This window comes from Syngnathus scovelli, chromosome 17 (genome assembly GCF_024217435.2).
Source record: "Syngnathus scovelli strain Florida chromosome 17, RoL_Ssco_1.2, whole genome shotgun sequence".
NCBI lineage: Eukaryota > Metazoa > Chordata > Actinopteri > Syngnathiformes > Syngnathidae > Syngnathus > Syngnathus scovelli.
Genome location: NC_090863.1, coordinates 7,905,190 through 7,931,392, shown reverse-complemented (window position 1 = coordinate 7,931,392; position 26,203 = coordinate 7,905,190). Strand labels below are relative to the sequence as shown.

General features: G+C 41.5%; 2 protein-coding genes across 3 annotated transcripts; one reads left to right on the top strand and one right to left on the bottom strand.

Moving 5' to 3' along the window:
- Positions 1-608: 608 nt before the first annotated feature.
- On the bottom strand, positions 609-11,728 carry LOC125984443 (solute carrier family 22 member 21-like). 2 transcript variants are annotated; one of them, XM_049746299.2, is made up of 12 exons: positions 11,488-11,728; positions 5,590-5,749; positions 4,689-4,792; positions 4,291-4,445; positions 3,888-4,059; positions 3,585-3,726; positions 3,410-3,504; positions 3,098-3,312; positions 2,825-3,007; positions 2,610-2,745; positions 1,038-2,429; positions 609-796 (listed from the first exon to the last, which is right to left on the bottom strand). In XM_049746299.2, the coding sequence occupies exons 1-11, from the start codon at positions 11,511-11,513 to the stop codon at positions 2,390-2,392; spliced, it is 1,428 nt and encodes a 475-aa protein (XP_049602256.1). In that variant the 5' UTR covers positions 11,514-11,728; the 3' UTR covers positions 609-796; positions 1,038-2,389. The 2 variants fall into 2 exon arrangements, with proteins under 2 accessions (XP_049602256.1, XP_049602255.1); XM_049746298.1 differs by lacking the exon at positions 11,488-11,728 and having other exon boundaries at positions 5,590-6,143.
- Positions 11,729-13,474: 1,746 nt separating this feature from the next.
- On the top strand, positions 13,475-26,065 carry onecut3b (one cut homeobox 3b). Its single transcript, XM_049746274.2, has 2 exons — positions 13,475-14,525; positions 21,558-26,065. The coding sequence occupies exons 1-2, from the start codon at positions 13,475-13,477 to the stop codon at positions 21,905-21,907; spliced, it is 1,401 nt and encodes a 466-aa protein (XP_049602231.1). The 3' UTR covers positions 21,908-26,065.
- The last annotated feature ends 138 nt before the right edge of the window (positions 26,066-26,203 follow it).

Sequence of the window (26,203 nt, the reverse complement as noted above, 5' to 3'; positions counted from 1 at the left end):
GGGGGTGAGGGGGACTAGCTGATACAGAAACAAGACTTGCACTTAAACATCACCATTTGTCGTGAGACTTGAGACAAGACAAAACCCATACTGGTTTACTCCGAAACGACCGCAACATCTGCATTGGCCTTTTACGAGAAAACCTAGCCATCCATGCACAACCACACACACGCACACACACACGCACATGCTCAGCACGCGTTGCCCAGATGTACACCTGTAAGACATTAATTGTGGTACCCAAAGTATTCTTTAGAATTTCAGACCTAACCGCATGAAAACAAATCTTCTTGGTACTTGGTCCACAAAACCTTTGATTGAATAAAAATAAAGAGCGCTACATACTCACCCCGAGACATCTTTTCAACAAGAGAGTCGACACGAGTGGATCAACCTCAATATGACAAAACGTGTTTCATGTCACTGATTCTCCGTGCTGCTCCTGCAGTGCACTTGGGGGAAACACAGAGCGTGTGTTTGCATTGGAGGTGATCATATTGCTGTGCTACGTCAACATCAAACGATGCCTTTCAGAAACTAGGACGAATGAAATGTTGCGTTGTGCGGTGGGGGAGACACTCAGATACACACACGCATGCACAGCAATATTGGAAAAATAAAAATCTATATTTAGAGAGGAACTCCATTTTCCTAACACCCCTCCCACGCATTCATGGCCTCGTCTTACACAAGCACCTTAAGTTTGTAAATGGGTTACCCCGTGCAGCCACCCACGCATCAGGTACAGTATGAAAACTTATAGGGCATCCTGTTATGACTTCTGGTTTCCTGTTTCCTGTAAAAAAAAAAAAAAAAAGGCACGGTCTTCACACAGACACACACACCACAAATTAAGATCAGCTGGAAATTATCTAAAATACGTAAGTAAACCTTCTCTGTACTCGAAGGGCAGGTCAACTAAAAAGTTTTCTTTAAAATATATTCAATGCGGACCCTCGAGTCTAACCACTGTATTATGATTAATATTGTGTTTGTGTAATTTAATGTATTTTTTTTAAATAAAAATCTAAATGTACCTGTTTTTATCCATCTGCTTTCAGGAAGACACAACGCCAGCCTCCTCTCTTCTGCGCAATGTTTTATTTCATGTCGTGTGATTCCGCAAAAGCTGTACAAATGTCAAGGGACGATTGCATCAGCAATAGCATGCAGTAGTGCGTATGTATGTGCTCATGGGTTAACTCAAGACCCCGCATTTGTGCAAACAGCATGGAAAAGAAGCGCGTGTGAGATACACAAAGCTCCTGCCGAGATACCTGAGCATCCCTCGCCACAGGGCTCAAGCTACATTGCTCCTAATGAGCAGCTCCACCTTCCTATGGTGCCTCTGGCCTTTTTTTTTTTTGGTCAGTGTGTACACGCTTAATTATCTTGGCACAAACATAACAACCTTGTATACATTTTGGCAACACATTTTAGGAATCATTTAGCAAGTCTTTGTGTGTTTGTTCAGTTCTGTTGTGATGACAGGAAAAAGGGGCACCACATCCCCTTGTTCTTTTTGGTCTTTTTTTTTTTTTAAACTCATCATCCCCCCCTGCCCCCTCCCGGAATTCATTAGCAATCAAAAGCAACTGACAAACGCCCGATCTTAATTACATTCTCATTTGCATATTTGCATATTAATGACTGCAGACTTAGCTGTTTTTCTGCTGCAGTAGTCAACCTCCCTCCCTTTGCGTCAACATTGCTCAGATAACCAGAGCACATCCACTGCAACACTGTGTCTTTGTGGTGGCTCAAGGCCCATTTGATCTTTTCCTGTGTGAAAAATGTCTTGAGTAGAAGCACAAAGGAATTACAATACATTACAGCACATGAACATTTTTCAAAATGGGATATTCACTTCCCTGTTATTAGCCACACTGAATTTCCGGGGGTCTTGACTCATGCACTGCTCACCTCACTGCACGGTGGTTCTTGTACTTGTCCCGAGTCTCAAAAAAAGTGACACGCCCCCATGAAAACAGTAAATGCCTTTATTGTATTTTCACTTGTGGATGCAGTACTTCATCCAAGCCGCTATCAGAAATGAACGCTGTTACCTTTTTAAGGTTTTGACTTAATAAACTGGCAAGTGAGTCCTGTCATACAGGAAGTGATGGCTAGTTTTGGCTAAATACTGCCACTTGCAGGCTACAACTCGTTAATGCATATTTACGCCACAATATTAAAACACAAGTTTGGGGATTCCAGGAGCACCAAAATTCATGCAAAATAAACAACCTCACAAAAACAATGACTTCGATACTATTAAACAATGGAGTGTGAACTCAACTTTGGAACAAAACGTTTTTTATATTTACAAGATTAGATATCCCTTTGTTTGCAAATGTGTATTTATTTGTCAGCAGAGGGCGCCATTGCATTAGTCTTCGCTGTCGCTTGCTTGCATGCAAGGGAAGCAGCTATGGATAGGGAATAAAAGACAAAATATTTGATCAACACTCTGAAACCAAGACCACAAACCAGTTTCACTGTCTTTTCTGCATAAAATTATCCTACTGTCTTCTACATTGCTGAAGGATGTGTTTGTGTTAATCATGATTTACATATGAAAAACATATCTGAGAAAAGCAGCAACATACCATCGACTGGGTTTAGCTTCATTGATCAGGTCAGGCAATTTGCTATTCCTCGTGTCTGGCAGCAACAAACTCAAAAGAGCTGCAATGACGCTTGAAGAACCAAAAATAATAAAAGGGAGAATCCTATTGTGACCTCCTGCAAAACAAAAACAAAATGATATTTTTCAATTATTGATTGAATCAGTATTTTCTGCAGCAAAGCTATCCACACTTGCCTATGTAGATGACATAAGGAGAGATAATGGTGCCTATGCGTCCAGCTGTGGCCACAACACCCAGACCTGTGTTCCTGACCACCGTGGGGTACAGCTCAGAGAAAAACAAATATTCAGAACCGAAAGCCATAGAAGAACCAAACCTTCCCGAGAAAACCAACACTTGGATTATGGCATGCATGTCTGGAAAAAAGGGAAATAAAAAAATGACAACCACGCCCAGCTTTACAAACGATATTAACGTGTTCAACTTTATTATGATTAGATACACACCCTCCGGGACAAGCCTCACCACAAGGAGTGTTATTCCTGTGAACATCAGTGAGACAAAAATAAGTGTGGGCCGTGACACTCGGCTGATCAAGAACCACGTGAAAATGTATGCCGCTGCCTCAGTGGCTGCTGAAATGAAGTTATTGAGGTAAATATTCCCTTTCAGGTTACCCATACTGAGAGCGAGTCCGTAAAACACCATCGAGCTTACCAACCTGCACAAAGACACAGGCAAGACCATATTGATTTGATAACAATGTGAATGGTTGGAAATAGTTTCAGCAAACTTCAAAAATAAGAGTTTTACATTACCATGTGATGCAACCAAGACATGTAATGTTCCTCAAGTTAGTGGTGCGTATTAGATCCATAAATGCAAACGTTTGTTTGTCTTTACTCGAGTGTTGCTGGAAGACACAAAAACAGTTATTTAGGTAGGATGCAAATATTAGGTGCCCATTTCTCACAGAATGAAAACCATACACACCAATAATGGCGGGTCATTATCAACCTTGAACATGATGACAGACGGGTGGATTCGGTTCATCTTGGCAGCTCGGTGCAAAACCTTTTCAGCCTCCTTCACACGTCCTCTCGACAAAAGCCAGCGAGGAGACTCGGGAATCACCCTGAGATCATCGAACTGATTTTATATTTATTTTAATAGGAAAGCATGCCATGGTCACGGAACAAATAAAACTCCACTGCTGTATGACACTTTAAAAATATGATCATCAACATTATTATTAATATCGTGTTTGTAAACCAGAATCGCATTTTAGGTACGTACCACCAAAAAGGAAGGAAGAAGAAGCTTGGGATAGCGGTAGCAACAAGCAGCATCCTCCAACCTCGTATGAAGTAGGCAAGCATTGCCAGCAGGGCAAGACCGATGCTAGTCGCCACACACTGGCCCAGCAGATTAAAACTCAATCTGGCAGATTTACCCATCATTTCCGACCCTGAACAAGATAGAAAGATGGAATTTGAATTCCAGACACTTTTTGACATTTTCACAACTAAACAGAACGTAACACCCCTTAGAGACAAAATTTAATTAATTGCCCTTTTCAGTCCATCCTAATCTATTAAATGGCATTTTTTTTTTCCAATGAAGGCACACGTAAATAAAATGCTTGTGCAAATGAAGTCTAAAAATTTCAGTCAAGTCATTTTTACATTTGTCCTCTTACCGATAATACATGATGCAGTAAAGCAGGCCACCTGTCCCAGTCCTCTCATGCAGTTAAGAACACAGAACATGACCCAGTTGACGGAGGCGGCCTGGATCAGTGCGGTGACCGAATGCAGCAAAATGGTGAGAAAAAGCGCAGGCTTTCTGCCATACCTGTACATAATGTCAACAAAGACTAACGATACACAAATATGAAAGTGTCATGTTGACTCTGAATGTTTAACTAATAGGAAAAAAAAGTGAAACTTCCACGCTTTGGTAAATCATATATGTTCTAAGTCAGCATAATGTTAAATGCAAAATAAATCAAACATAAATCCACACAATGTTCTAATTAAGAAGTTACCTGAAGTGAAATGATTTTCTAGAATGATGCAAAAAACATATAAAACTTGCCGGTCTGAGAGTTGACCAAAGATGAGGGATCCCAACAGGACTCCCATAAAGTACATCGAAGTAGAGATGGGCACCTTCCATGCATTTTCGCAAACCAGATCCCACTGTAAATCATCAAGAAAGGTGTTTAGAAAGCTCATCACAACAATCGTAAATTGTGATTCCTTCAGAAACTGCATGTAGATTCTGAGAGATGACCGAGAGATTTCTGAGAAAGATAGAATGACGAAAAAAAAGATAAAATACACAGGTCTGCCACACCCCAAAATCCCAAAGACTCACTTTTGCTACAGTATATTACATAGCTGTTTTTTTATTAATAGATGCATATTGCATGACATCTGAGTGCCTTGACAGTTTAGTGTCAATTAGAGCTCAGTTTGCCAACATCAGATGAGCAAATCCAGCCCCAAAAACAACAAGAGGTTGTACAAAGTCAAATATTTAGCCTCAGTCAAAACAGGTTTATTTAGCCTCTGTCAAAACAAGTTTATTTAGTATAGTGCAAAGACGCAATTTAACATATTTAAATGCTGGTTTTAAAAAAAAGTGAATTACCCGTCCCCAAGCACATGCGTTTTTTTTTTTAGTTTGATGTTTGAGGAATACAAATTTGACCAGGTATTGTAATCTATAGCTGAAGTTTCTGAAAGAAAAAAAAAATATTATGAAAACCTCGTATGCTAAATAAAAACTAATTTCACCTAAAAAGATTTGATCGCATCGTTGATAAAAAAAAAAAAAGTAAAAATGTGTCGAGTGTTTCACTAAGAAAAGAGCGTGTGTACAACTCTAGAAAACTTTTGACACTTTTTTTAAAATTCACTACGAGCCAATTCTTTAATTCAGCGTGCAGGGTGAGCAATATATTATCATGTTGTATTATGCATTGCGTGTTTACCTCCGAAACTATAGTATAGCTCTCATTACTGAAGATCCATCCATCCACGCATCGATCTGTGCCGTTGCACGGTTCGACCGCCTCGCTCCAGTTCGCATCCACTTTGTACGGATAACAGCTGGAAGAATTCCCGTCGCAAGGCATGGACTCCAACCAATTCCTGCATTGATAAGCCGGCGTGTCCGCAATGAAGATGGGCAGTACTCCCATGTAGCCGCACGGTATTACCGTTAAACTTAGCAAAACCATAATAAGAATTTGAAAGCGGCCGTATTCTCCCAGAATAGCCACGACCCTGTCCAAGTGTTGATAATCCTCACACGACATTTTTGCGTGGCACACTGCAATCAAAAAGATGTCTGCGATCTCCTGAAAGAGGCGTCAACTCACGTGCATCACTTTATCTTTTAAGTAAATAATCACTAATTTAGAGATTCGGGAGATAGAGAGACGTGAAAAAGTTCCAAAGTTAAATATTGATGGAAGCTACCGTGGACTTTGCTGTCAGAGTGACTTGGAGAAACATACAAGCGAAATTGTCAGCAGAGCTCTGAAAAGGTCAAATGACAATTGTTACTTTTTGTTTGTTCCAGAGCTCCCCCCCGCCCCTACAGCAAAACTTAGGAGTTCACTTTTAAATGAGAAGCCTGCAAAGATAGGCATGGTGTGAAAATGGAAGTAAAATAAAATAAAAAAGCTTACAAATGGTATTGAAAGTTTTTTAGACATAGAATCATTAATATGATCAATGTCGTCAAATAAATGAAAATAATTAATTAGTGATTTACATATGGACTTATTGATGATGCCGCAGGGATCACAATAAAAACAATATATTTGAAAAACACAACTAGAAATAAGTCACTTCGACACATATTGTGCAATCAATGACCACAGGGTGGTGCTATTAAAGCTAATACCATAATGGTTAACTGGTATAATTGCGTTGAAAAAGTAATATATTTACTTTAGTTTGACTGTTTTATAGTGCAAATGTATACTTCACTCGCTGGTGTGAAAATGTTATGTGGAAAATAGTATTAAATTCCTCCCAGATATTTCTAAAAACTTGATCTCAACTAATAATTTCAAATTGCCTGGTAATCAATTTGGAGACAAATCAAGAAAAGGTTGGAAATGATCAATCAGTTCCAATTCCAAATATTTGGGGAAAGATTTGCAATGGGTCATGTAGCATCATTGGTCAGTGCAGCATCAGTGACCTTTCTTCTAATGATCCCTAAACCTTGACTTTTTTTTGTGCACAATCCGTAACCACGGTAACGCTCTCAGCCAGAACGTGGCAATGTCCTCTGACCCTTGCCTCAGTGACCTTTGGCCCAAAGGGTCAGTCAACAGGGTCACGGGTTCAGCTTTTGCGAGAGGACAGTAAAAGCACTTCACTGATTGGCTATCATTTGCCCTTTCCATACCCTCGTCTATGTAATTGGCATATTGACCAACTGGCCCCTTTGCACATTGTTAGCAGCACCTTAACCTGTTTACACTGGATGGAGTGGAGCACAAAGGCCGCCCCGTGCGATACTCGAGAACGCAATCTATGCCTAAGGTGTGCATTTGGCATTTCCCCCACTGTTTTGCTTTCATCGTCACCGTTCTCCAAATCACGGAGGAGAATCTAAAAGCGCTAAATCAACTGATGGAGTGTCGCCCTTCTCCGGATGATTACAGTCGTTTAACTGAAAGGCTAACAGCGTGGAAAGCGTTCCACCTGCGAGGAGCACTTGGGGCTCACCCCGAGCGCTCTTGCTCGCTCTCTCCCTCCTGATGATCAATGCCTCCTAGGCTAGTCACTTGTCAATATCGCTACATTAATTTGAGGGACTACGTGGCGGAGAAGACAATAGGTTGGGGCGGGGGGTTCTCTGCAGGTAAAGGGAGGCATGGTGGAGTGGGGTGAGGGGATGGATCGTGGCACATACATGGAGACAAGGACATGGGAAGGAGAGAGGCAGGAGGAGGAGAAATGGAGGAGGCTGAAGGCTGGAAGCGCAAACAAAGAGGCCATCTTTCCACTCATTCCACACAGCTGTCTTCATTTCTGACAGCTACATGGAAATCATTTATAAATAATAGATAAATAGCATTTATAAATTATTTCCCACTACAGAAAGGAATAAAGATGTCGCAAATGTGGCCCGTGAATCGTACCTGATGTAGCCGAAACGACTTCCTGCGTTTATAGGCGGCAATAAAAAACTGATGAGTTGCTCAATAACGATTCCCTCTTCTATTATTTGGACGCCCTCCCTTTGGGCTCTTGTGATAGTTTTCCCGAGGTCATGTGACCTTTCACCTCTCACCCCTCCCCTCACTGACCTCACGTGGATTACACAAGGGAGTGACTAACAGCGTCCGGCGGCATCATTCGACAGCTAGCTTCATTTGCTCGTCAAATCAAAATAGCATCTACATATTCAAATAACGATACATAAAATATTGTGCAGGACAAAAAAAAATAAAAATCTTCAAGAACTTTTAGCTATTAAACTTTTACTTAAGTACACATTTTATTTCACATTTATGGGCAGTATATTTTAATCGAATGATTGCGTAATCAAAATAGTAAAACTGCACAATGTTACAATCACTTCAATATATTGAAATCATTTTTTCTCATTTTTGATGAACACTTAATGTTGCTCAAGTTGTTGGTACTTGAACAGCCAAGTATTTGGTACTTGGTACAAAAACTGTGAACCACTAATATGTATATATTGTATATTAAAATGATGAATTAATTGATTATGATGATTTGCCAATTATTATTTATTTCATTTTTTTGTTAGGTGGTGTGTTTTCTAATATTGGCATCCCACTTTTTCCACAGAGGTGTATATTGCGCTTTGCTTGTGTGCAAAATGTTCACCTTTTGTCAAAAGACTTATTGCTAAACATTTTGAAAGTCCTCAGGCTTGACTATCGAGTGAGACTTGCTTCAGTGAATATTTCAGCCTACAGGAATTCTTGGAAGTAATGGTCTGCTAGGTAACTACGCTGCATTGGACTCAATCGTTTCTCCACAGTACAAAGATTTTTGAGGCCAATGTCAGATGGGGGGGTGGGGGGGGTCTAGCGTGCACTTTAAAAACTTTGTTAAAACTGAGGAAAATTTGGAACATTTATAAATTGCATCAGTGAATACAGCTCTGTGTAGGCTCTCCAGATTTTCCAGCTCTCCTGCGATCTAATGGGTTATTTGTCATCGGCAGAGTAAAGGATTTTTAAAAGTCAAGCCAGGCCCGACTCCCTCCCTATCCGTGCTCGCACCCCCCCTCTAGTTCCCACTACCCCCCTGACACTTGCAATGGGAGATCGATGGCTTATTGATCAACTCTCTCTATCGCCAACCCACCAGACTAATCACCTTAACACCAGCCCGGCTCTCTCTCCGTCCCTGTTGCTCACAAATAGAACTCACGTTTGAACACGGAGAACTTTTAAACTAACCCAATGTTAAATGTACACGCCTTTGTCTCCTTAGCGTCATCAATAGTTGGCAAACAGAGTCTAATGCGTCGGATGAAATGAGAATATGTAAAGTTGGCAAGCGCTCTTCATCTATTTCTCATTTCTCTCCGTCCACCTCTTCTTGCTCTCTGTCTTCATCTTTCTCTGTCTGTCTTTGTCCAAGGCTAAAATCAATGGGGTGTATGAAAGTGGCATATTTCTCACATTTTCCCAGCCATCCATCTAGATCATGTTCATGGGAGTACAGCACGAAGCGCTGATGATGCTTTGAGATGGAAATAAACGTTGGGGAAGAGTTTTGTGCATACGACGCCAACTGATTTTTTTGCAATTTCAAAGCAATCATTCTCGTAATGCATGTTATACATTGTTATGAAATACATTTTTGGGCTTGACAATCTGGAAAGAAATGTAGTCGTTTCTGTAAACAAGAACGGCCAATCCTGGAACTAGCAGGATTTGAACTACCATAAGAGGAGACGTTTTGAGAGCACTGGACATTATTTTGTGATGTTAAACAAATGTCCATTAAATTCACATTCCACTGGCATATATTCTTTATCCTCTGTGAAAATGGACTAATATTATTGCAGTCCTCAGTGACTGGAAGTAGTTTTAAAACTCTTCTTGGTTTGTGTCTGCATGATTGCATTATACTCCCCCTGGTGGCTAAGTCGTGCACAACAGGAAGAAGTCAAATCATGATGCAGTAACTGCAAAAGTATTCACACTACTATGTGCTACTGTGAAGTTTACGACGAGATAGAAATAATTCACCCTTTTTCAAGTCCTCTGCTAATTCTTGGTTTCCGAATTGTTCGAGAGCCTGTTTTGAAGCTCTCGTGGTTGTTGTTGGATTTTGGAGCAATGATGTCCAATGCGTCCCTTCTGGCTTTGTCGCAACCTACATCTCATAATCTGTTACTTTGCCTCTGTATAGGCAAGATAAGAGTTTTCCCTCCTAAAGCTTTTCCTGCTCCCAGTGCCGAAATGAAATACCCATAATCCCTAGAGGAGAATCAAAGCAACCTATGACCTTTAGATATGAAATGCTTCAAGACCATATTGCACGGTTTTGCTTGAATGGAAATACCCGTTAAAATTGCTTATGTTGATCAAGGCACACAAAATAAAGTCGTTTTTGAAAAACAATGTCGTTTAAGAATGAACTTAACAGTTTGTTAAGTGGAGAGGCAATATTGCTTTGCTATACTTAAACACACACTACAATTGATTGGCCATTCGGTCTCAGTATGTCTTTTCATCTGTTACTTAGCAACCATGCCTGAGAGGATATGGACACACAAGTAGTTTTATTTCTGTGCATATTCAATTGATGAATAGACGTGATTAATGAAAATGTCATCATTTTGTCTTGAAATGCTGAACAACCAAAGGCCCTTGAAATTAGAGTCTTTTGGGGGAAAGATTAATTCAATGATCTGTCAATCAATGCATCTGAAGGTAATAATATTTAGGGACTGCGTCATCCTAGCTGTCATGGGAATTTTTGTTTCCCCATGTAGTATTAAAATGGCCTTAATGGTGTTCATATGTAAAAAAAAAAAATATATATATATTGCTTTAAGGTGCAAATGGCATATACAAATTGAACATGCAACTATCTTTATTTTATTCTAAATATCATTTGGGTACAATTTGAGTAACATGCACCCCCAAAAGCCGAGACGTAACTTTGACCTCTGAATGTTTGTGAATATTTTTTTTTTCTTGATATGATGGATTTTTTTGGACCCTCAAAATCATAACACACACTTTTGAGTGTGGCGTCTACCCTGTATATTGATGTATGGCTTGGCACAATTCAATTTGAAATAGACACAATTCATTTCACAATAATTATAATATTGTGCAGTGAGTTTGAGAAAATACATGAATGTAATTTAGACTCTTTAAAACACAAAATTGCTCAATATCCAGTTTTATATACAAGTTTAGAAATACATTATGTTCAGTTAAATGGACTATTTATAATTTTGCATCATTTATAATTTCTTTTATTTTCAGATGTATTGATTATTTATCTTTTTCAACGCTTTAATCCTTAAGAATTAATATTATTATTTTCTCTGTGATTTTTGAGAGTGAGATTTAATCTTAATGAGATAAACTCTGGAAGTTATAGCATTACAGCATTTTTTATTTGCTATACTTGCACATAAAATAAGCTGTTCTTGCTGCCCGATACTGTTCTCTGCACCATTTAACACTTTATACATGTGTATCTAAATTCAATAAGTTTGTTCCAACATAACACTCCATATATAATGGCCTCTTAGAGGACCATATAATTTCAGGATATAATTAAGGGAGAAGAGTAAAAATACGTTTTCAAAAATAAGAAAATTATTTTAGGTTAAAAGAAAAAAAAAGACGAAAAATTACCTGTTAGGTGTCGTCTTTGCCATCATAGTCGCTTCGACGTAAAGAAGACAAACAGGCCACGACGAGCGATTAGCCTTGTTGGAAAAAAAAAAAAGTATTTTTTTCCTTCGTTAAAACACGCCGCGTGACGTTTATTTTATCCGTCGTGTTTCTAGTGTCACTCATTGGCGAGGCACAGGTCAAAAGAATGAAGCAGCCCAACAAAACGATCTCCCACAAACGTTTCTGTATTTAGGGAAGCACGTTGAGTGCGACTGAAGTGATCGATGATCGATACATCGAACTTTGCAATCAATTGCACAACTGGGGAACAAACAGCTTAACCACGGAGCTTTATCACATATCCGAGAATAACGGGGGCCTTTTTGTGCTCATGTTTGTCAACCTTTCATTATTTTTTAATTCGCTAAAATTATACAATGTGAGGCCTCCATCACACGATTTATTTTACGTGTTTTTTTTTTTTTTTAAAGCTTGGTTCTAAAATTGGTGTGGATTTATTAATTATTTTTTATAATTTCGGAGATATTGACTTTTTAAGTTTGATACATTTTAACTTAAAAACAAATATTTGTTTAGGTTATCCTATACGTATACAGTAGGCTATTTTGTTTACCTAAATTTGTCAGTAATGTTTATTGTTTAATCTAAAAACTATATACATTTGTCGGCCTGTGTTGAAATAATTCCAGTGATACACACACACGCGCGCGCACACACGCCTACCTGCTATTTGGTTCTCTGATCGTTGCCACACTGTCACACTAATTATTGAAGATTTATAAAAAAAGTAATTATTACAGGTACATTTTCCAAATTGTTCGTTGGATGAAAAAAAATAAATAAATACGCATCTGCATTAAGTATACTAATTGCATGAATGCCAGCAATACAAACCTGCTATACCATAAATGGACATTAAGATTAAAGGAAGTTGAATTTTATATATAGTGATGGTCATTATTAGATTTTTACATTTCAAAAGACTTTTTTTTTTTTTACTTTTGGGGGAAAACATCAGTAGATTTCCAATCCATAACTAGTTGCCTGTCATTTGGTGTCTGTGTCAAACATGTGAAAATAATTAAAGTTTCTTTTTTATAAATGTAACTCTCTCTATAGTGATGTGCAGCGTTCTTGCTCGATCCTAACTTTGCGACCTCTGTAACCCGACACATGGCCCTCCGTAGCCCCCCTTCTACCCTCGCTTTGTCATTAATCTCTGTCAGTCAATATTTCGATCAGCTTTATCACTAAGCGTATAAATGCAAAACTACAGTGGGAAAACAAAAACAAAGTTTATCTATGTGTGTGGAAACAGATAGTAAACGGATTTTTTTATTTGTTTGTTGTGCAGGTTTGTTTGCCCCTGCAAAGATTCGAAAGAAATACATGCGAGAAATATCACGTGCCGCCTCAGAGGGTCTGATTCCTAGTATATGCTGTTTTTCGTATTTCTAAATATATATATTATTATTATAATTTTGATTTTAAGTGGAATTTCTATTTCTATAGAAACTTGTTATAGCAAGTCATCTGCAGTTTGACTTTTAGAAATATATTTTTTGCGGGATCAAATGTTTTCCACCCTTGCACTAAATGATCACAACACCTCTTAAGTGTTACAAATCCATCGTGGCGAATTTGCACGCAGTTTCAAGCGAGGTGGTGGGGGCTAAATCTGCGCGCGCGCCCGCAGATGCGCGTCAACGCCTCTCAGGCACGCGGATGGGAGCGCTGTTGGATCAGAGATGAGATATAACGGCGTCCAGCCACACTGCGCGCTTAAAGCTCCACGACTCTGCGAGGACGCGCCACACCTGCGCGCGTGGGAACAACACAAGTTGTCCACGCCGGATTGGACCGATCGAACGTTTCTAATCAATGGATCGGCGTTCACATGTTTTGGTAATTTTAGTACTCGAGGACGGCGAGGAGGCTTAGTGAAGAGGGAGAGACACGGGTGAAGGTGGGGTAGGGGGAACAGATGGAGCTCACCATGGAGAACCTTCACAGCATCTCCTCGCACTCCCAGGTGGGGAACCTAATGAGCTCGCGGCCGTCGCCTTCCCCCAGCTCGGCTTCACGGAATCTGGTGTCGCACGCCCCCGGCGCTCGCACGGCGATGGTCTCCGGCATGACTTCCATCCTGGAAAGCTCCGGCGGGGACTACCGGGCCGATCCGCACCTGCATCCGTCCATCAGCATGTGCGAGAACGGCATGAGTTTGAGCAACACGTACACGACACTGGCGCCGCTGCAGCATCTACCTCCCATCTCCACCGTGTCGGAGAAGTTTCACCATCCGCACTCGCATCACCACGCCGCGGCCCATCAACGACTCTCCTCCGGGAATGTCAGCGGCAGCTTCACACTCATGCGAGACGACCACCGTGGGCTCGCCCCCATGGGCAATCTGTACAATCACTACCCCAAAGAGATGTCTGGCATGGGGCACGGCTCGCTGTCCCCGCTGCCCAGCGGCCTGGGCTCCTTGCACAACCCCCAGCAGTCGCTCTCGTCCTACGGCCCGAGCGCGCACTTGCCCGCCGAAGCGAAGATGCTTTCCCCCGTGTCGGGTTTCGAGTCGCACGCCTCCATGCTGTCCCGGAGCGAGCAAGAGCACCTGGCGAGGAGTTTAGGAGGCCACGGCCACAGCATGATCTCCAACTTAAACGGCATGCACCACCACCCGCACAGCCACCTTCACTCGCAACCCGGCGGCGCGGTGATGTTGGCGGACCGCGAGAGGCACGGCCACGGCAGCGGGCAGGGGGTCGCGGGCTCGGGGATCCAGGCGGAGGAAATCAACACAAAAGAAGTGGCTCAGAGAATAACGGCGGAATTGAAGCGATACTCCATCCCGCAGGCCATATTCGCCCAGAGGATCCTCAGCCGGTCCCAGGGGACGCTCTCGGACCTGCTGCGGAACCCCAAACCCTGGAGTAAGCTAAAGTCCGGCCGGGAGACGTTTAGGAGGATGTGGAAGTGGCTGCAAGAGCCGGAGTTCCAGCGGATGTCTGCTCTGAGACTCGCCGGTAAGAAAGTGTCATTTTATCACTATTACATCACAGAATTGATCGGAACTTGTAAAAGCACCCAATCAACTTGCACGCGTCTCGCATTTCAGCACCATGGACAGTTATTGCAGTGAAACAAAGCAGTCTTCAGCACTAATCCAGCTTGAGCGGGGTTTCCCATCCTCTAAGCTTTTAAACACGTATATTTTACATTCTTGAAAATTTCACAGCGCGCAAAAAAAGTCACAAAAAGCAGAAACACATATTCATTTTGTGTACCTTGTGCTAATTGCGTTTAATTTCTGCCTGTCATTATACGTGCATATGAAGATAATTGAATAAAGCGGTATTATTTTTACTAAAATAATATATATTTCAATTAAAGTGAAATTGGACAATTTCTAACTGTTTGGAATCACTGACCCATATATCTTAAGAAAGAGTGTCCTTTAGTTTTACAAACTGCACCTGTCTTTCAGTTTTCAGCCCCAAAGCACAGTAAATGCGCAATAAATAAAAATACAATTTCCAGACTGCAAACAAGATGTTAGGCTCGTGGGCCAACTTTGAGCGGGAGAAAGCTGGGGTGACCCCAGGCTGCCTGATCAATACGCCAGTTCCCACTCTCCCTTTTAAATGTGGCACACAGATCAATACTCGTATCGGGAGCTGAAAGACGCAATAACCACACGCTCCGTGTGACTTTTCATTAGGCAGACTGTTGGAAGAGCTCTAAAATTAGAACACAACACAGGTAGGGCGTGAAAAGTGGTCACCACGAGTGTGCTTGACATTAGATGAAATATTTAAGATGACATGTTTTAAAGAGCATTTCAAATAATTGGATTAGTCAATATAGTTGTTTGTAAAAAAATAATAATAGACAATTCTCAGGATGATACACCTTACAATTGACATGCATGTTTATTTAGCTTCAGTGACAGGACCTAAATATATTGCGCAATGCTCCGTTTAGAATATTTCATAACTCTGGATATCGCTATTTTTGGTCAAGTCGACATAATGTTTTGGCTGACTGGTGTAGTTATGGATTCCTAAAAGGGGGAAATGGGAAATGATTTAATGGTTAATTTCAATTACAATAAATAAATCTTTGTTTGTCTAGCTATGACAGCGATGTAGCGTGACAGGTATGACACAAACAAAAATAAATCATGTTCTCTCTCGAGTTAATCAACTTTGTGTTCACCTAAATTGAGACAAGATCTTTATTTTAGTGTTCATACTATTGGTGACATTTTTGTTGGTGGTGTTGGTCTTAACTCACTAAATATTGGCTATCTATGACAAACAGAAGCTTCTTTTACACTACGTATCCTGCAAAATAGGGAAGAAGACCTGTCATTTTTCTGCCTTTTACACAGAACACAGCAAATTGCTGAAATGGTATGAATTTGACATAGAACAATATCATTGCCATGTCAGGTGTTAAACTTCACACGCATTCTTTTGCTGACATTAATACAAAAGGGCGATGTGGATAAATTATACATCACACTTAGCATGGATGGCTAGCTAGATGATAGCTAGCAAGCTACATGACAGCTAGCCAGATGATAGCTAGATAGAGGATAGACAGATAGATGATAAATGATAGATAAGATGATAGATAGATAGATAATAGACAGATGACAGATAGATAGATAATGGATAGATGATCGATAGATGATAGATTAATATACTAGATGATAAATAGATAGGGATTATCAGACGAGGTTGTGAGTGTCATTAGTAGTGTAACTCCGTCCTTTTTGTGTTTGCCTGGCTTTGCACATTGGCGATCAATAGTGCTGTTTCCTAATCTCCCCTCCCCCTTTTCTATATATTTCTCCTCCACGCTCTGCAGCATGACAGTAACGTCATGAAAACACATCGCTGCCGGCTCACCTTAGTAAAAGGCAGCCAGTTGGTTTCGCTCGAAGAACGTCAACACGTAATGGATCGGAGGATGCCGAGTGTGAAAGCTGAGCAAAGGCAAACAAAGCCTCAAGCTCAATCGCTGACTCGACTCTCGGAGATCCGTCAGTGGATGTCACACATCGGGATCCGAGTTGGGTGAAACTTGAGTGGGCCCAGTTTAGGTGAGGGGAATGACATGGAATATAAGAGCTGTATAAGGCTGTGCGATGCCATTGATTGAGTGAAGGCAGCCAGGCAGGTCTGCGTTTTGTGTGAACAGCCTGATAGAGGCAGGCTAGTGAAAGGATCAATAGCGACCTTAATAATTGATAAGCATGAGGGAGACGGAGGGCCGGGGGAAGAAAGGCAAGGCAGAAAGTGGTGGCGTAAGCTGCTTGTAACAGCATCTTCTAGGTAAGCAAAGTCAAATGTGTGGTTTAACACTCCATCTCACACACGAAAAAGGGCATGTAAGTGGTTTGGGGAGAACACCCCGGAACATCCTGACAAACACGGTGTACATTTACATCGGCAAAATGCTACACAATGCAATCGGGTGGCCAAATTGTGACAAACGAGTGTCCCGCCGTTGATATTTGATCACAAACGAACTTACAGAGAGCATCCGTTCAGTTTAGATGCTTAATTCTGCTCGTGTCAGCAAATCCAAGGTTGTGATGTCATTTGATTTTAAGGCTTGCTTCACGGCTTTTGTCATACATCTGTGTGTGTTCACATGTATGTGCATGCGTGTGTGTGTGTGACTGGGTTATAGAGTGTGTCTCCACTATACATTGTTCAGGCTTATCTGACTCGCTCTGAATCGCTATTGATTTCCTCTCTTCTGCTCTCTTCGGTGCTCTCCTTCCTTCCTTCCCTTGTTTCCTCCTCATTTCACGACTGGCTCTGGACCAGCACATCATTCCTTTGCCCTGCACCCTTATTTCCCTCCTAAAACACAAGTGTGGAAAATGATCAAACGGTGAGAGTGCAAGAAAGACATTTGAAAAGTTTTATAGCAAACCCCAAGCCCTCCAATCAAATATTTGCAATTATCATTCACGACATACAGTGCAAATAATTATTTAATTCCCTTCTGACTTGGCTAGGAGGCCACAGTGAGATCAATCTCATAATTATGACATAAATTTGATTTGTGTGCAAGATTTAATGTGGCCAGGGGGTGGAAATTTATGCAGCAAATGGCTGCACAGTGCTTCATTTTACTTGCTTGTATAAGTCCTGTTCGGTTTAGACTTGTCATTTTGATTTAGTTTGAATTTCAAAATTTTAATCTATGACAGCAAGCTCCAAAATAACAGCCAAGTCTAGTTGTAAAAAGTTAAATTGAAGGGTATGTCTCTTCAAACTGATTCATATCAGTTGATGTGGTTAAAATTGGAGAGTAATTTAGCTGTTATTTCTGTTAAACCCTTTTAATTGTATTATGTAATCATAATTTATTCTGTGGAACAGGGAACACCAGGTTAAATTAACTGAAGCTCATTTATGTAATTATATAAGTTAGACTTTAAGAAATAGAAAATGTCACGGAGTTTTCTTTTCGGTCGATGGGGCTTTTATAAATTCGTTTTTTAGCCAGGTTACGTTTTTTTTTTTTTAATTATTGATGTCTTTAAATACCAAAAGAATAAAAAGACGACAAAAAGTACTCTTCAGGACGAAAGTATAGGCGTTTCATCTTAATTCGTATTCCTAAACGCCAAGGAAAACGGAGAAGGCATAAAAAACAAAAGCCAATAAGACGACCGTTTACAAGCCATTCAAAAGCTTCCCATCGCTTGCCTCGACAAGACAACGCGCACTTTCAATTGACAACTAAAGGAAATGTTTCAAATAATCCACTCGTGATCAATTGCCGGCCGGCCGGCGTTTTGCGCCGTGCGTGCGTGCAGGCGGGGCCGCTGTGTGTTTGCGTGCGCGGGGGTGGGTGCAGCACTACTGGCGGGCAGGGCCTATAATCTGATCAATACTATCAATAAGCGTACATCTTGAGCGGTGTGACACACAGTGATTGACACAAAACTGTTTCTCGCCTTACAGTAGTCCGTCCAGGGCGGGAGAGGGCCCGTCTCGCCGCACACAAAGCCCGATCTCATCCCTCCGTCCAGGGGTCGACTAGCAGCAGCACGGTGCGGTTAGTTCACCGTCTGCCCCCCCCTCCACCCCCTCATATACCCCCCCCCCCCCCCATTTCACACACACGCACGCACACACAGATACACTTATTTATGGATTTTTTTTTGTTATCATGACGTTCTTCTTATTATTGGGAAAAAACGGTATTGTCTATTATTTGATGTTACCACAAGTGTTTTTTTAAAAGTGAAATTCACTTCATATTATGAAAAGTTTAATAACCTTGGCTCCTGTAATATTTAATTATAAAAATATATAAAATGCATATTTCCCATTTGGGTCTCAAGCCTGCCTGATTATTATTCAATTTACCCCCCCCCCCCCACCACCCACTGCGCACTAACAAACAAATGGCACAAAAAGTACATACCAAAATATAAAGATAATCTTACAGATTTACTTAAAGGGAACGACAGCTCAATAACTAAATAATTCTCACATCATTTAAGTGGATCATTTCTCCTGGCACGGGTGTACCTAATAGTGTCCACTACTTCCTCCGCTAAACAAGTGACGTCAAAGGAACGCAACATCTGATACCCGACTCCACCACATATTCCCATCACCATCTTCATCCTCCTGCCCTGTCAGGGAACTCTTAAATAATGAAGCACAGAAGAGGAGACAATTACTTCATCTTTTGGTTTAAACCAGCGGCGGAGATAAAGTGGCCGTTGTTGACATATGAAAAAGAGGCGAAAGCCACTCGAGACGGTGGAGTGAGTGCATGGGCGCTTGTCCCTTCAGAAAGGCCCATTTGATAATGAGGCACCTAAAGATAGCTCCACGCTTTTGCTTCTTGTCTCCAGAGAGGGCAGCTTAATGAGATGCTCCCTCTTTTACTTCCCTGTGGTCCTATTCACGGCTGTAGAGAGGACCGTTCAGGGGCGCCATTTGAAATGGACCTATTGATTATCTGAAATATGTATTGAGCGCACTGGGACCTTATGCAAAGGAGGCTTCGACTCTGAACCTGTGGTCCCCAACCTAATGCACACAACAATAAAGAATGCTAACTTAGCTTCTGTTATTATGATTAAAAATACTCTTTAAAATACAACTCACCATTATGCAGAATCAGAGGTGGTCCCATCTGGAAATGGAAACAGACAAAAGAAACTTGAAGAACTTTTCCAGACTTACAGAAGAAAAGAAATGATTCCTTGGTGTTATTTTTTTAGATCACAAAATTGAACAGGGTCTACTTTTCACACCCACTGTTTACAAATAAAATAATCATTAAAAAAAAATCTTTGCCAAATGATCCGATACTGGGTAGATGGAGACCCCTGCTCTAAGCTAGACAGATGCACTTGAACAGTTGGAAAGCAGAGTTGTGTTGGCATTGCGAAATGGCCGGAAGCCCAACTTGTTGGAAAACAAGCATTACATATTAAATTATCACTATATTAGCACTAGCCTTCAGTCATTACATTAGGCCGTATTGAGTTTAGTTTGAGATAGCACTTAGAGAGCCTCGAGGAGATTCTGGCATGGCTGAACCTGAACCAATTGAATAAACGTTCCATGAAATGGTTCGGATCAATCAATATGGGGGGCTATCAATCTGAGCGCAAATTAAAACAATTGAGGGGGGGCAACAAGGGGCAAGCCAGACAGAGATGTGTACGTACAAGTAGTTTGAGATGATGCTTTGCTTGCAGTAAGAAACCACGGGGAAAAAAAACAAAACACGCATGCTCACTCAGTCATGCATACACATGTGCACGTTCATATTGATCTCTCCTCACAGTCAAATCTGTTTACTGTTGTTGTCTAAACCTGCTGTAAAGTCATCAATCATGTGCATGCACCACCTCCACTCTGCGGCCAGCCTTATTGCCTTTCTTCTTCCAGCTCCTCCTTTCGCTCTTTTCTCCCCCCCTTGCATTTTCCCTGCGTACACACCCAAAAATACAAACATATATTCACACTCGACATTTTTTGAAGCGACATTGTTTTGCGTACATCCTCTTTGTTCATCCACTGATAAACAATGTCTCCTCATCTGTCACGAAGCGCGCTCCCGAGTTGTATACCACGCGCACATACAGCCACCCACTCGCACCCGCCCCACGCACACGCGCGCACACCTCGGTCTCGCGGATCGATGGCGATCGATCGGGTGGGGAAGGGAGCCCTGATTACTGGACCACGTGTTCGGGAGAAAACCGCGGAAAATCGATCATTGCAGCTTTTTAGGGCAGCAGAACAGAACAGACTCCCTCCAGCTTTCACAGCCAGAAACGAGCCCCATGCACCGACGGCGCATCTACGCATGCACGGAGGAGGCCCGCGTCTTTGTCAGCATTTCACACCGAGCGCCTCCAATTCCAACGAACCGCACAAATAGCCGCAATCAAGGCGATTTATCCACGCGTGACCCACCAACCTCCTCCCCCAAGATAGTTCGGGAGAGCAAAAGGGAAAGAAGCCTGAGCGCACAAGTCCAACCCATTGGAGGAAAGCTCACAATTCAGTGATAGTCTTATATTCACATTGAATAACCCAACTGTGTCACAAATAGAAAGAACATTTTGAACTTTTGGACACGTCGTTCTAAGGAGTAATGCAAATGCAAGAGCATTTTTTTTAATATCACACAATTAAAAAAAACGTAAAATATTACAATAAAGTGTTTTTCAAGCCATTATGAAAAATCTCACGACACACTAATGAATAAAAATGCTACAAGAAGTATATCAATTATATTGCGTTGTATGAATGGCAACACATGGATATATAGTCGGCCTGTAAAATATCCCTGATAGATGAACAAAAGTCACATTATTTGAGACATCTAAATTTATAGCAGCATACATGATGAGTGATGTTTTGCTGTCATCTAAGACGAGCGTCCTCGAATTGTGGTCCTTATATTTTAAAAAGTTGGAAATTTGAAAGAAACTAAAACACACTTTTCCGCTCATTTCTTATCCTCCAATTTGCCCCGCCCCCTTATGTCTCCAGCATGTAAACGCAAGGAAGAAGACCGAGGACGAGAGCGCAACCAGGTGCCAAAGAAGCAGCGACTGGTCTTCACAGACCTCCAGCGTCGTACCTTGGTAGCCATCTTCCGAGAGAACCGCCGTCCCTCCAAGGAGATGCAGCTCACCATCTCCCAGCAGCTGGGCCTGGAGCTTTCCACCGTCTCCAATTTCTTCATGAACTCGCGCCGCCGCTGTCCGGATCGCTGGGACGCCGAGGAGCACGGGCACGGGGCGCACGGCCACGTACACGCTGCTCACAGACATGGCAATGCCAACTCCTCGCCCATCCACCCTGGCACCTCCTCGGTCAGCACTTTCTCCAAGGCCTGATGGAGGGAGCTTGAACACACACTTGGAGGACGGAACGGGTGTGTTGAAATGAAAGCAGTGAGCTACAGGGTGTGTAGTTGTTTTCTTTCGATCTCATCCATCTGCTCTCGACACGAGCAGATGAATCAGATCGCTTCTGTTATTCTGAATGTTACTATCAGGGGTGAACTCTTATATACCAAAGATACAGTCTCTTTAAGCACGCGGCTGACACTAAAAACGAGAGGATGACATCAAGCCAACGCCTTGAGAAGGAAGAGTTTATATTTGCTTTAGGGTTTGGTGATGTTCCTCAAAAGATGTTTCTCACAATCAGACAGCAGATGTGCCTGCTGGGCCGCAATCCCCCCTGCAAGTCATTTCTCTAACACACAAAGGACAGCGTGTGGCTGTCAAGTGGTCCTTTGACCTCCTAACCACATGCCTCCACAATCATCTGCGACATTGCATGAGTGTGTCACGCGTGCAACATTTCAATGCCCTTTTGCGACAGTCGGCCCGGAATAACACTGCCACCTGCTGTCCATTTCAACCACATCTTCTCGCATGCAGGTCTCCTGTGCGGTCGGTCGGTCAGAGCTTCTATGTTGCACCAAAACACAGCAAACACAAACCAAAGATGGATCTTGAGTGCGTTTGCATTATGCCTGAGGGTCGCTAACCGAAATAAAAACACGGAAGCAAATTAGCGTATTTCCTCAAATTGTGGAAGTGGAAAAACTTATTTTCTTTTTTCTTTTATAATGAATTAAAAAAAATCTTTTATCATGAATAAAAAACCCATAAAGCTTCTACGCTCATATATAAAAATATATCACATTTATTAATATCAATTATTTGACTGCCTGTGCCCCACTTAATTTCAAGATGTTGTCTTCAAAAGTGTATTAACATGTTTAACATACCTCGGTGAATTTTTTGAAGCACTTAAGGCAAATAATCTGTGACATTATATACGGTTTCCATCTTTGTTCTCGACTGGGTCACCAAATTGTTCTCGTTTTGCTGACCTAATGATTTTGGACGGTCCGCCATTTTAAGATTATTAGTTATACTCGTTATGTTTGTCTTTCCTATACCTAGCATTAGCAGTCTTTGCCACAATTTAGCTCACTCATTGATCTGAGTCATAGTTAAGATTAGCCATGACAGCCATTTTGTTTTTCCAAGGGCAAAAAAGGAGACGTTTAACTAACGATGGCAATTCACGTCTTTGCATGTTAGCGTAAAAGACACCATTTGAGGAAATACGCTAATTCCCCTTTGCTACACATTTGAATGTTCATCTCCTCGGGTCTTAGGCTCTACGGTTCTTAGCCACCTAAGAGGTTATTTTCAGGTTACGTAAGGAGAACAATCAAAAAGAAACTCCCGCACGGGCGGTGGTCACTTGCGCGGGGTGCGAGCTCTGCTCTGTTTTAGTGGCCAAAGACGGAGGTCAAATGTCACAATATAGGATCCTGAGTGCCAATGATATTTGCCTCTTTATGATAATCAACAAACAGATGCAGCTCGCTCTTTGCCACGTGTCTGGCCCGTGTCGTCACAACCATCCCACTGCAAGCACTAATGGGCATGTCGCCTAATCCATACCTCAGAAAAAAAACTCTCCATGTGATCTACACAGTATATAAATGTAAATAACCTTTCATTTAATTGTGTCTTATCTAGTCCATCTATTTGCTACAGTCCCTGTGGTTGTCTTTCTTTATCTTTTCCCTCCCTACTATTGATGCGGGTAAATCTAGTACCATAGACACATAGTTTCCTCTTTCATGACTATTGTGCTATGTTGTGCTGATAATGTATTAAAAAAAAAAAAGCACCTTGTTAAAAAAAAAAAAAACTAACCTCCCCCTCTTAAAAAAAAAAAAAAAAAAAAAGAATCAACATGTCATAGACTGATCCTATGCACAGACAAGGAAGGGATACCTCAAGTGACTGTGCAATTTTTGTGAATACAATGTAGATGGACTTTGTGGATGTGAAGGACCTCTTCCTTGATCTCTGGACTCCTTTGAATTGGACTGTCACTGCATTCCTCTGCTGATCTATTTATTTATTTGTTTGCGGAGGGCTTACCATGAGTAGCACCTCTATTTGTATGTGTGTGTGCGTGTGTGTTTCTTATCCACGTACATGGGCAAAGCCACGAGCTGTGTAGCATCTTCTAGCGGGAGATAATCATACTAGCGAAGAGACAAGAAGAAAAAGAATGCAGCAGAGGTGAATCATTATCAGATGGCAATCTCTTCGTCATTCATTGGGCTCGGCTTGTTATGTACGGCACTTGAACACAGTCCCAGTTAGAGAAGTTATTTTGGGACTTTTTTTTTTTAAGACATAATACAGTTGAGATATTCCGAATGGTTGCGTGTGGAGCTACCTCACAGAATGGATGAAGGAGGAGTCAACGATAGCAAAGACACCACAGAGCCACGTCAATTCTTCATAGTCTGCATATCTTTCACTTATACTCAAGTTTAAATAATCTCACTCCCATTACTCACACACACTACTACCAGATATATTTTTGTGTAATTTGTAATCTGAGTGTAGAAGTGATAACTGTGTCTGTTTACAATTTCCATGAGTTCCTGCTATCAGAAATGTAGCTTATTAATTACAGATCCAAAAAGGATCAATTAACCTTTCCTTTCCTTTGGGCCCCCGCCCATCCAAATATGTTTTCACTGGTCCAGGCATGTGTAGACATCTTGATATACCTCAAAACCCGATTGCATTTTTATGTTGGGCAATGACGGTGACGCTACAAATGATCATTTGCGTTACTTAGGCGTGAGTAAAGTGTTAGGCATTTGATGCTTGGACATCTCGAGTTAATTTATTGTTTATATAGGTTTGCACGCTGTGCTATTTGAGAAAAACAAATATTTAAAATAAAGTATATTGATCATAAAATACCAGATAAAATGAGAAAGTGATTAACAAACAACACACAGTTCAGTTTGGCTCATTTTGTTTGAAGATTGTCATCTACGTATGTGTGTTGAAATGATTCCCATATTTAAAAAAAAAAAAGAACCAAACAAAGCACCCGAGTGAAAAGGGGTGGGGTGAGCAATTCTTTATGCATGGATACTATATAAATGTATTTAAAACTGCAGGATTAAATGTATCTCGACAGGCAGCGGTGTTGGGAGAGAGAAAGAGAGAGAGAAAAAAGTTTGGTTTCTAAGTACATTCCTTTAAGATAAATGTCTTTTTATGTGGTGTTTATGTATTTGTAGAAATTATGTGTATTTGTATGTACACCAGCGTCAGTCCATTGTCTTCCCCTGATCTTTTTGTCTCTTGTTACTTCCCTTAGCGTGGAAATATTCTCCACATGTATGTCTAAAGGTTATTTATTCATTTATTTTTAAACCATGCAAGTACGAGAGCGGCTTAGTGGTTTGAATTTGTTTGCTGTATTTCAGCTCGCCTGTATTTAATCTCCTGTTCGATTCGATGGGCCGGGGGTGTTTGTCAGCCTTAAGAGCTGGCCCGAGTGCAAACAAACAGAGCGCCGGGCTTGCTGCTGAAAGGCGCTTTCTTCCAGTGCATCAAAATGGCGTCATTTGTTTTCCCTTCAGAGCTGTGGAAGCCCCCGTGTCAATGTTCTCTCCCTCTCCCGCAGCCAATCAATCAATCAGAACCAAGTGTCTTTGTGATGGTAGGAGACAATCAATTTCAAATAGAGCAAAGAGACAAAAAAGATGGAGGGAGAGAGAGAGTGATGGAGGAGGAGGGCAGTGAAACTGGACAGGAGAGATGCAAAGGGAAGATGAAGGACGGCTCTTTAAGAAATGTGCTCGTGTGCGGGTTCACCTTTGACCTACGGAGAGTGACCTTTTCGCTGGGAGGCACCCAGGACCCTCTCCGGTGTTGCAGAGGGAGTCGGGCTCTGACATGTTAAGCGGACATCTAATCGAAGATCAAATGCCTGCACGCACATGCAAAGATACACACACACACACACGTGAACACTCAAATGGCGGTCACCCAGAAAGCCTACCTTCTTATCTTCACCTCTCCTAAAAAAAAAAAAAAAAAATGGTACATTTGTCTGCCTTCACAAACAATACAGAAAGGAAAACGCAAGGGCAAATTGTGTGTTTGGACTGATAAAGAAAATAAAGATTCAACCAATTAGCAGACCTACGTGTTGTTGTTTGTGGTGGTGGTGGTGGTGGTGGATTCCAAATGAGGTGCTCTGCTTTCATCTGGTGGTAGAAAAAATATAAGCAGTCAAAAAGGTTTGACCGTCACTCGACTTTGGGTAACACGGAGGGA